General features: G+C 39.1%; 3 protein-coding genes and 1 long non-coding RNA gene across 5 annotated transcripts in view; 1 reads left to right on the forward strand and 3 right to left on the reverse strand.

Moving 5' to 3' along the window:
• Positions 1 to 346: 346 nt before the first annotated feature.
• Positions 347 to 1,502, reverse strand: LOC103397900 (gamma-crystallin M3-like). The gene is made up of 3 exons (XM_008336324.3): positions 1,167 to 1,502; positions 764 to 1,006; positions 347 to 659 (listed from the first exon to the last, which is right to left on the reverse strand). Exons 1-3 carry the CDS (start codon positions 1,356 to 1,358, stop codon positions 381 to 383), a joined length of 714 nt encoding a protein of 237 aa, XP_008334546.1. The 5' UTR covers positions 1,359 to 1,502; the 3' UTR covers positions 347 to 380.
• A 353-nt stretch (positions 1,503 to 1,855) lies between these two features.
• On the forward strand, positions 1,856 to 9,479 carry LOC103397902 (72 kDa inositol polyphosphate 5-phosphatase-like). Its single transcript, XM_008336325.3, has 11 exons — positions 1,856 to 2,262; positions 2,802 to 3,640; positions 4,347 to 4,470; positions 4,554 to 4,651; positions 4,775 to 4,899; positions 5,078 to 5,197; positions 5,313 to 5,420; positions 5,648 to 5,809; positions 5,910 to 6,025; positions 7,074 to 7,210; positions 7,412 to 9,479. Exons 2-11 carry the CDS (start codon positions 2,865 to 2,867, stop codon positions 7,542 to 7,544), a joined length of 1,899 nt encoding a protein of 632 aa, XP_008334547.1. The 5' UTR covers positions 1,856 to 2,262; positions 2,802 to 2,864; the 3' UTR covers positions 7,545 to 9,479.
• LOC103397901 (uncharacterized) lies at positions 4,748 to 7,066 on the reverse strand. 2 transcript variants are annotated; one of them, XR_523473.3, is made up of 3 exons: positions 6,447 to 7,066; positions 5,154 to 5,195; positions 4,748 to 4,891 (listed from the first exon to the last, which is right to left on the reverse strand). It is a non-coding gene; the product is annotated as an uncharacterized LOC103397901 (long non-coding RNA). The 2 variants fall into 2 exon arrangements; XR_523472.3 differs by having other exon boundaries at positions 4,773 to 4,896.
• The window catches only part of LOC103397903 (mitochondrial-processing peptidase subunit alpha-like), a 5,975-nt gene continuing 3,685 nt past the window's right edge, over positions 9,283 to 11,572 (reverse strand). Inside the window, 2 exon segments of the mRNA XM_008336327.3 lie at positions 9,283 to 10,103; positions 11,380 to 11,524. Coding sequence (XP_008334549.1) covers positions 9,934 to 10,103; positions 11,380 to 11,524 — 315 coding nt within the window. The 3' untranslated portion in view covers positions 9,283 to 9,933.

The raw sequence follows: 11,572 nt of genomic DNA on the forward strand, positions 1-11,572 counted from the left end.
ATATATATATATATATTTCAATTTTGTAAAATATTTATTGATGCTGGTAATTGTTGTTCTTCGTATTTATTAATTTCACAGAATGTACTTTTATTATTTTAGGGCCGTTGCAATGAAATTTCGTTCTGAATAACAAAATATTCTCTTCTATATGTCAATTTTATTATATTAACATTTTCTAGTTAAGGCCAATAGAAAACAATGAGTGGTCTTTAATTTATTTATATTACTAGTTATATAACGGTGGACTAAACTTAAGGTAATAGATTTAGTTAAAAAAAGGAAGAAATCTAAAGAGTGTTGCTATAAAAACACAGGTAAAATAAAGGACCAGTGATGCTCAGGATCAAGTTGTGACAGTTTTATTTAGTGCAAAGAGTCTAGTAGCAGGAGTCAGTGATGCGCCTCATGCTCATGAACCTCATGCCGCTCATGCCGTAGTTCATGAAGTTCCTGTACTCTCCAGGCCTGAAGTACATCATCCTGCCTCTGTAGTGGGGCTGCTCGTACATCAGCCAGTGTCCGTCCATCACGTTGCAGGACATGCAGTTGGACATGCGGAAACGGTCCATGATGTTGTCACAGTCGTCCATCAGCTCAGTCATCTGGCCTCCAAAGTTCTCCCTCTCGTAGATCCTCATTCTGTAGTTTCCTCTGTACTGTGGGGCAGGAGATAAAGGTGTGTTACATTTCCTAGCTTTGAAATGAGTTGAAATCCAACTGCAACAGAAGTGCACACATCTGTCCAAGTGTCGGGTCTTACCATGGGGATCATACGGCAGGACCTGATGCAGTCACTCATGCCCATCATGCTCATGTAGTCAGCGTACTCTCCCCTCCTCATGAAGTACTGGTTGCCCATGTAGTTGGTGCGGTCGTAGACCACGAAGCAGCCTCTCTCCACCCTGCAGGAGTGGCACCTGTTCAGGTAGGAGGACATGTCAGGGCAGTCGCTCATGCACTCATAGGAACGCCCCTGGAAGTTCCTGTCTTCGTAGAAGATGATCTGTGAAGGACATGTGAATATGAGAGCTGTGATTGAAATGTGAGTTGTTTTTGTTTTGTTTTTGTTTTTGTTTTACAATGGGAGAAAAATCCAAACAAATTTGCCTCTTTTGTCATTTTCATTATTGTGAGCAGTCATCGTAACAAGAACTAAATCTCACCTTGCTCATCATGTTCATTCCACTGGTGGTCATTTTGCTGGATGGTAGGGCTTCTGCTGGAGCTGCTGGAGCTGCTTGCTGTTCTTTGCTCTTGTGACAAACTGTACCCCTGTTTGGTTTGACCCTTCCATTTATACCTGCTCTGCTAAATAGACCTTTGTCCAAAAGCCCCTGAGCCAGCAGCCGTGACATGGAACTGGCCAGAATGCAGCGTCAAAGTTTCTAAGGGACAATTTTCTGGCGCATCATGTGGGAGAGGCCATCGTAAGGTTAAACAATTACCAGTCACGTATTGTTATGTTATCCCGACATATTCTGTTTTGTCAGCAATAGCTGTTCTAGTTTTTCTGCCATAAAAGTAGTGGAAAAAACAGAATAATTGAAAGACATGTTTATAGGTCTGTACCTATAGGTCTGTAAAGTATAATTCAGACATTAAATTAGTGTGCTGTGGGTCTCATGCCACACTACCCGTATGTAGACAATATATGACCCATACAATTTACACATTATAATGTTTTTTTAAGGTTGTATAATGAGTAAAATCCATTACATTTTTTGTATTTTAAATAAAACAAAATTGAATATCTTGTATCCCTGAAGAAATAAAAAACCATATTGATACAATTCTAGCATAATTCTGTATCATTTAAAATAATAGAAATTAAGAGGGGTGAGATAGGCTGGAGGAGGCAGATAGGCTGGAGGAGGCAGAGACAAGGAAGCATGATACTAACTGTGGCCAGGAAGTGGTGGATAATACATTTACAAATTTTAAAAATTCAGTTATTTGGACAGTGTAAGAGTGGGGATTATTATGCGGATGACCAGCTCATACATGGAAACAAAGAAGAACGAGTAGGACGTCAACAATTAAAAGACGGTGCATTTGCTGATTCCTAAATTCAAAATGTTCTGGCTTGCAATACTGCCTTCGAACACCTGGAGGCGCCACTAGTCCTAATGTTCAGAGTCATTGAGACCCACTCTAGTCTTGGATACAGAATCCCTGTTGTCAAACGTTGCTAAGGAAGTGAGGGACGCGATTACATTGGTTAAGTTAGTCTCCCTAATAACAAACAGCGACGAACAAGAGGTAATTCGATTACGTTGTGATACTATTACATTTAATGCGTACGACGAATATTTTAAGAGATGTCCGTTATTTATATGAACTGCGCTAATGTCCACTTCGGCCTTTAGCTCCGTTAGCCTCCATACTGCTAGGATTCAGCTAAATGATCCTTTGCGTTATACTTGGAATTCATTTGATAGCGGTAAACAATACCTTTCCATGTTGAATTCACTTTGTGTGTTCATTCGATATGTGACACTACAAGGCTAACTCATTGTAAACCACGTGTTATTTAACGAGTGCGATTGAGAAACTGAGATTTTAGTCTGCTAAAGTTAGCACTGGTTAGCCGGAGTTGTTATTTTGTTCTAAATATTAAGATACGTTTTAATTCGTTTTAATTCTGCAACTAGCTTTAACGTTAATGTTAGCAATTGTATTAAGGGTAACTGATTTCTCTAGCACTCTATTAAAGTATCACACTTTACTGACTCTACTTTACTTCCGGTCATCATTCTGTCTCTAATCTTTCTCAAATATCTATGCATTATGTGTTTAAGTGTTTGCTGCAATGAGAGATCTTCATCCACCTGATAAGAGTCGGTCACAGACATGACAAGACGATGACTGCAAATGGGGAGGATGGCAGCCTCCATCTGGATTCAGTTGTCAAAGACAGCAGGCCACTCAAGACCTCCTTAGTAGATGGAAAACCTGGCAAAGAACACTATGTTGCCCAACAAAAAACTTTGACAAATGGGACAGATGCTACTGTATATAAACCCCTCCCACCCTTACTACCCCGGCTGTCTAAGTCCAGTCGGAGTAGCTCACTGGAGGAGACCGTGCGAAACCGCAGGCTGAGAAATAGCCAGGAAAGCCTGAGTGACCGAGCCGATACCGGCTCTTCTACAGACTCTCTTAAAGAAGAGATGATGGTATCTGCACTGGGGGCTGTTGTCAGCGCTACTGCTACCATTTCAAATCAGGACTCCAGTGTAAGACCCCTCTCTGCTGCGTCAACAAGACAGTCAGCTTTCAGGAACAGGGGAAGCAGCCTGTCTGAGGTGGGACGCAGGCCCCGCAGTCAGCAAAGTGACCTTACAGAGCACGGGATGAGGATCTCCAAGTTGTGTCTGTCTCCCGTGCGGGCTTCGGTGCCACTGCCTGCCTTGGAGAAAAGCTTTGTGTCAGCTACTATAAAGGCTGCTAAAAGGATTGACAGGGATTGTTTGGATTATGCCGTGTTGGCCAGAGAGAAGCTTGGGGAAAGACTCCACCGGAATCTGAGTGACAGCCGGCTTCTGGAGAACATGGGCTCTGATAACGCCTCCGTCAACTCTCTGAGATCTACCTACAGTGTGCTCAGCCCCATCAGACCTCAGGATGTTCGGAACAGGTACAGTAAGCATTGATTATTGATAATGGTCCTGGGGATTATACAGGCAAGGTGTGAAGTACTATAATATTAAATGAGATGTCAAGGCAATAAAAAATAACCTGATTTAGATCTATTTTTAGTCATTGTTTGCAGATATTTTGTTGCAAATGCAGATAATCAGGATTGCGTACAACCATTGTGAGTAAAAAGAAAACAACTTTTGTCCACTAAAAGATTGCTTCTGTATTAGAACAGTGGTCAATATAATAATAGTAACTATTATTATTATTAATGTTATTATTTTCCTCTGTGTTTGCTGTTTTGGATTTTGGATTTGGGTTTTTACTGAATTTGGAACTGATCTGAACATCACGAGCTTTCAGGTGAAGCTACACCAACAAAGTGACAATATATTCTTCTTTATAAAAATATAAGATCATGACTTATTGAAGGTAGAATAACAAGTCAGATGAGTCAGATGAGAGGTCTAACAACACCACTATGATACTAGAGCTGAAATGTGGGCTAGAAAAGTCATGATTATGAAATAAAATCAAAGACAATCAGTCTATTTTAATAATTATTAATTAGTGCAAATTTTGTAGTATGGTATAATACCAGACCTGGACATTGTACAGCCCATAGGCTACATTGAGTCCTCTGACAATCATCGACTTTCTAATCAACTTGTAAATACCTGCTTCATTTCCATCTCGGGTTCCAGGAGTTTTTTAGAGGGTAGCCTCATGGGAAGTGGCGCTCTACTAGGAGCTGAGGAACTGGACCGCTACTTTCCAGACAGGAAACTGAGCATTTACATCGTAACATGGAACATGCAAGGAGAAAAAGTATAAGACATTTTTGACATTTAAGAAATTCACATGTAACATCGAGGCAACCTGTGAGACTAAATTTAAGTTTCTGTTTACAGGGGCTGCCAGTCAACCTGGATGATCTCCTCCTTCCTACAGACTCTGATACTGCACAAGACTTTTATATTATTGGGGTTCAGGAGGGCTGTCCTGACAGGTACAGTGTCCTTTATAAATTATAATTTATTACCGAATACTTTAAATGTACTTTAAAAATACTTTAAAACTGTCTCACACTCTACATTTCTGTGTGTGTGTGTGTGTGTGTGTGTGTGTGTAGAAGAGAATGGGAGACCCGTCTCCAGGAAACACTGGGGCCTTATTATGTCATGCTGTACGGATCATCACATGGTGTTCTTTATCTCACTGTGTTTGTGCGGAGAGACCTCATCTGGTTCTGCTCTGGTCAGTAAAAGAGATTACGATATCAGTGATTTTTAAAGTGTTTTAAAACATTCAGACCGTTAGCTATAACACTAAAAGTACTTAAGTTTTAACCTTCATTTAGATTAATTAGTCCTAACACAGATATTAAACATTACTATGTTTCCCAAGCTGTCTCTTTTTTTTCTGTCTCACACAGAAGTGGAGCACGCTACGGTAACAACCAGGATTATCTCCCAAATCAAAACCAAAGGAGCTGTTGGAGTCACGTTTACCTTCTTTGGAACTTCCTTCCTCTTTATTACATCCCATTTTACCTGTGGGTAAAGAAAAGGAATAATGGAAATAAAACATTATATGAAAAATAACAATAGGAACAGCACATTTCTAAATACTTGTGTTAAATATTCTTATTTTTTCTGTTCTGTCCACAGCTGGAGATGCTAAAGTCTATGAGAGAATCCTAGATTACAACAAAATCATTGAGGCTCTGGCTCTTCCAAAAAGTCTCCCAGATACAAATCCGTACCGATCAACACCGTGTAAGAACAAGTTTGTTTTTACTGCCAGAATTTTCTTAAATTGTGAATTTTTAGGCATCTGTGTAGAGTTGATCTGTATACCTTCTACAGTACCTTGAACTGTATTTTGAATGACCTTATTTGAAATATTTGAAGACATAAAAATGATCTTTTTAGGTATTAGTAATAAATATATGTTCGAGTCAGCGATGCTGATACTGTAAATCTTTGACCGATTTTGATTGTAGCCGATGTCACCACAAGATTCGACCAAGTATTCTGGTTTGGTGACTTTAACTTTCGTCTGAGTAAGGAGCGAAGTGATGTGGACGCCATGATGAAACGCACAGAGGGAGGAGACATGAGCGTCCTGTTGGAACACGATCAGCTTTCTATTGAGCTTAAGGATGGTAAGATCTTGTTGTTCAAACTTTGAGTGAAAAAAAGATCTATAAGCAAAAGAACGTTTCATTTATTTTTTTGTTTTATTAAAAAAAATTACAATTTTAGGCTCAATCTTCAAAGGCTTCCAGGAGGCATCCATACACTTCTTCCCCACCTACAAGTTTGACATCGGTTGTGACATATATGACACAACCTCCAAACAGAGGACGCCCTCGTACACAGTAAGACGTTAAATAAAATAGTTAATTTGGTGTTAATGATGACAGCCATTTTTAATGTATCCTTAGTCCCAGTTTATTTAATAAAAAAGTTCAATTGTAATTTAAGTCAAGAAAATATCAAAATATTTTAGGTGAGTAAATTTGAATAGATTTAGTCGATTGAAATGCAATACGTAATATTTCGATGTTTACACAATTTACTAAACTGTTAATAGAATTGGGTGGCTTTTCATAACATTCTAAAATTCTTTTTTAGTTATTATACTATATATATTATACTAATATATACTACAGCGCACTATTTATGATATAATATTATTCAATTTTGTATTAAAATCTTGAGAGAATGTCATGTGGAATTTGACTTCATACCTTAGCCATATTAGCTCCCATATTAACTCCCACGTTTCCGTATGCTTACCATTGCGTTCATCTTAGGATGACGTGTCTGCGCACGACGATTCAAATTTGTCCTGTAAATTTCTAGAATTGTCGTCCCTTATGGTTAGCAGTGTGACTTGTTTTCGTTGTCGTTAATAGCAAAGATAGCTCCATATATCTTTCCTACCAAACATGTTTGTCTGACGCTATTTCATGAGTGGACCAGTGTTCCCGCTTCTGGCTTCATCCCTTCGTCTGATTTGTTCCTCCATTTTCCATGACGTAATCGGCATGGAAAATGACTGATTGAACTTCGTCCCTGCCATTTTACCATCTTTCAAATTTCCCCTTCATAATGTAGCCCCACATTACTTCGTATTTTATAAAAAGAAGGTCTGATGAAAGACTGACCCAAATTAAATATTAGTAATAACGTAGTTAGTCGACAAATTCAAAGTTGCGCATGGAGACGGTCACCTGAGAGATATTGACTTTACTAACATACGAGTTCAACCTAAAGAACCTGACTGAGACTAGAGGGGATTTAAAGGGATGCCTAGGCCCAGCAGGGGGCGCCTGTGCTGCATGTAAGAAACAGCTTGAAACACCAACCAATATGTAGACGTATGTATGTCTGCTGATGTGGTGTCTCTGTCTATGTCCACAGGACAGGATCCTGTTCAGAAATAGACAGGCTGATGATATACAAGTGGTCAAATACACCAGCTGCTCCAGCATCAAGACCTCAGACCATCGACCCGTCATCGGTGTTTTCCATGTTAAATTACGGCCAGGTAGAGACAAGTAAGTATCAATGCTGTATCACTGCAGGCGTACTTTGAATCGAGGGTGTGTATTGTTTTAGAACCAACAACTTTTGTCACTTAAGGAAAATGACAGCAGTATGTTTAACGACAGAACCTCTGTCTGTTTACTAAATACAACGTACTAACTATCATTCAAGTATTACTGTCTTACTCTACTGTCTTGTCTGTTTTGTGTCAGTATTCCTCTAGGAGCAGGGCAGTTTGACAGAGCCTTGTATCTGGAGGGCATCAGGAGGAGGATCACCAGAGAGCTGAAAAGAAGAGAAGCCATGAAGAACCAAAGTAACAGCAGCATCTGCTCCATCTCTTAGTGACCCACTGGTCCACGAAGGACCAGACTAGACTAAACTGGACTGTTCCAGGAACAAGAAGGTGGAAAGGGGTCCAAATCTAAATCCAAAAACAGTGAGTCTCATCTCCTTACAAACTGGGCTAAGTCCGCCCTCTAATGGCCATTCTCACAAACTGTATGTGTCTGTGTCCTGCTGGAGCAGGTATTATTATCTGACCACACTTAAGGGCAGGGACCTTAAGGTCAACTCACATGAGTCAAAGTAAGGGGTGAGGGTCACATGGTGCAATGTAAACTAATGTAACCCTGCAGACTGAGTGTATGTTTTCTTATTTTCTTATTAATATTTAAAGCATCCCAGGTTACAGTGTTACCTTTAACTCTTGTGTGATATATTTTTTACATAAATCAGCATTAGAGATTCAGGCGTACATTTTTGGTGATTATTAAACAGAGAGATGAAACGTCCAGTACAGCAGTTCGTAGACATAAAAAGGAAAACATGTCCAGATAGTTTCCAGGGGTTCTGATCACCTTTCATACAGTCACACGACCCTTCGGTGGTGTTCAATTTCTTTTTAATTTTCTCCATTAATGACAGACCTTTTTACCATGAGAAGAATCCTATTGTTCCTAAATACGCTTTGAAACTTATTAGTATTTCAAACATATTGGTTTATGTCTGGATATAGAAGGATGCTGCAGTTATGAATTCATCATGGCAGTGGTTCTTGGACTTTTCACACTGCGTACTACTATTGGTCTGTTTATGAAGTCGCACTTCAACTGGACATTACATCTAATTCTCTTGTGTCCACTCCAGTCTCGGCAGGCCTGTTTGTAGCACTGATCATTTCTTTAACCCATTTCCCAAGTCTCTTTTTGAGAGTTCCAGTTTGAAGCCACGACTGCACTTTTTTTTTTTTTTTTAGCTTAACACTAATTATACCGTCACTGTTTTACCAATCAGTGCTCACAAGATAGAGACCGTGTACCACATATGGCACGCATACCATAGTTTGAGAACAACTGCCTTACAAAAATGTTCGTAAGAACGACTACGTGATCTCCTTGATGACAGGTTGCTAAACTCATTCCCTGTAAAGTTGGACGTTAGATGGTACTGTTACTCACTAAAACTCATCAGGACAAAGTACGACTCCTCCGCAGCTGATCGTCACTTCTTGCCTTACCGCTCGTTCTCCCTGCTGCGTATCCTCACATATACTGTATATGTGTAACGTACTGTATGTTGACATTAATGAACCTGCATTTCCAGCATGAGAGCACTGCGCTCCACATGAAGTGCCTGTAGGTCAGGGTTTCATTTCTTCACAACATTTTCATTTTTTTTATGTTTACATGTGAGCTCACAGCCATTAATAAACATTTTAAAAACACAGCATTTCACGACCGTGTTGTTTGTTTGTTAATGATTACAATTCTTAATCTAGATAGTGACAGGATATCTGTGGATTAATCACGATTATTCCTGATTAATCAAGATGAAACAACATTCCTATATTTTTTTGTCCTAAATGACAAAAATATTTTTTCTGCAGGTAGATTTTGACCAATCCATTAAGCCATTAGACCATTTTGCCAGTGGTAGATTTACTTGCTGCCCTGTACTCCATTGGGCTGGTATTTAACGCTTTAAGGTGCTTTAGTAAAAAAAAGTCTTTCCAGCAGCGTGTGTAAATAACCACATATGAATTGATTAACCGCACTGAAGGCATTGATTTTGACAGGCTTAGTTTTGGTTTAAAAGTATAATTACATTTAATGGTCAGTGGGTTTACATTTTAAGACTGTGTTTATTGAAATTTACAGTCACACTCACAATGACAGAAAAAGGCTTTAGATCTTTCCAAAACATTTGAGAAATCGTTGATAGAGTTTTCGGTCAACACGACATTTGTAAAAGGGCTCACTGATTTCTTTACCAGTGCTCCATAATGTTTGTCCACAGATTATGAAGTGCTTTGGGATAAATATTACAATTCTTACTTTTTTTCAATATATTTGACAGGGACAAAGAGAAAACCTGCAGTCGACTGCATTACAACTGCACTTCCCTCTTTCACCTTGTTTAAATTCCAATGTGTTAAAAAAATAAAAAAGCAAGGGAATAAAAAAAAGAATAATTCAGTTTTTAAGGTAAATGAATATTCAAATGTGAGCTTGGAGGTTTAAACTGTCTTTTTATAAAACCATCATCAGTACACCCCAACGTAAGACTCCACCCACCAGGAACAAATAAACACTGTATACTCGAGCTGCTGTGTGAAATGTAGCTTTTTTTCCCGGGGGATGACCTTCAAGCCTCGACTCGGCTGTGGCTCCACTTTCTGTTCGGAGAGGTTTGTCAGTTCATAAAAGCTCAGTGGCTTCTCGGTAGGGAGGCTCTACCGAAACAGACGGTACGTGCGAGGCAGGCGTCCGTCTTTGCTGGACAGGGCGGCCTGGATGTGTTCGAAAGACGGCAGCTCCTTCAGGTCTCCCAGAGCAGCGACTGCGGGTTTACTCCGCAGCATCTTCGTAGTCACTCGCTTAATGTCGTTGGATGTCACGTTGTCTGAAAATGATTCGTCAAAACTCAATTATTTTCCATCATTATCATTCAAGCATTACAGCAGTGGTACACTTAGTCCGGCACATTACATTGGAAGGCCCCCACGTGCCCCTCCCCACAACTCCCCTCCACCATGGGAGCCCGCCCCACTATTTGAGAAGTACTGGTACTTAGCATAAAGTACTTAACTATTAAATTATACTATATTAAATAATATATGTGTATGTATACATGTGCTACACACACATACAGTACATATACATACATATTAGTGATGTCGTTCGCGAGTGATTCGTTCAAAATGAATGAATCTTTCATATGACTTGTGACTCCAGAGTCATATGAAAGATTCGTGACTCGTGACTACCAAGTCATATTAAATATTTGTTCATATTGAACTCACGAATCACTCACTAATCACACTCTGCGAACTAATCACTCACTGCGAACTAATCTATCATTGCAAACGAATCACTCTCTATGAACTAATCTTTCACTGCGAACTAATCTTTCATTACAAACGAATCATTCTCTGTGAACTAATCTTTCACCGTGAACTAATCTTTTGCTGTGAACTAATCTTTCGCCGTGAACTAATCTTTCGCCATGAGCTAATCTTTCGCTGTGAACTAATCTTTCTCTGTGAACTAATCACTATGAACGAATCATTCTCTGTGAACTAATCTTTCGCCTCATTCTCGCAGATTCGTTTCATTTGTCACGTGACAGGGAGCTCGGGTCTTTTTTGCTCTCATTCATCTTCACATTGTGGTGTGTTTTTATTTCTTAGTTTTTCACATGGTTTTAATTACTTATGGTATATTGTGTACTTTGTAGACTTTGTAAGCGGAAGCAAATCATGTTGCCTTCAGTATTTAGTGTCGGAGAACCGCAGCCTTCCTTACAACGACCCATAATAGGGCTAAAGCGCCACCTGCTGTAAAACGAATGAACTCGTTCATTTTACTGTTCAAGAGTCAAAGATTGGAATCAATAAAAAGAGTCGGTCTTCCCATCACTAATACATATATTTAAATATATGTATATATGTATAATTATATATATAAAAAAATATGTTTGCATATACATATACTGTATATGTATACATATTTATGTATAGATATTTATATACATGTAACATATGTACATATGTATACATAGACAAGTGTATGTTTTTGGTTTAAAGGCATCATTCATTATTATTCTAAGGTCATTCTATATTTTCATACACCAGTGGGTGAATCCACGCACAGTAATTCTAATTTTGTGCAACACTTACTTATCAAATTACACAGTTCATGTGGAAGCTTCCTCTTCCCCGTGGAGAGAACCTGCCGACCGACATCTTCGAAAATAACCGGACGTGACTCCAGGTTCATCATCAACATGGATTTGAGCTGAGTTTTGGCTCTCTCCAGCTCTGTCTGGACACACACAGTTAAATATATTTAAGTGTGTGTATATATATATAT

The sequence above is a fragment of the Cynoglossus semilaevis genome, chromosome Z (genome assembly GCF_000523025.1).
Source record: "Cynoglossus semilaevis isolate Cse_v1.0 chromosome Z, Cse_v1.0, whole genome shotgun sequence".
NCBI lineage: Eukaryota > Metazoa > Chordata > Actinopteri > Pleuronectiformes > Cynoglossidae > Cynoglossus > Cynoglossus semilaevis.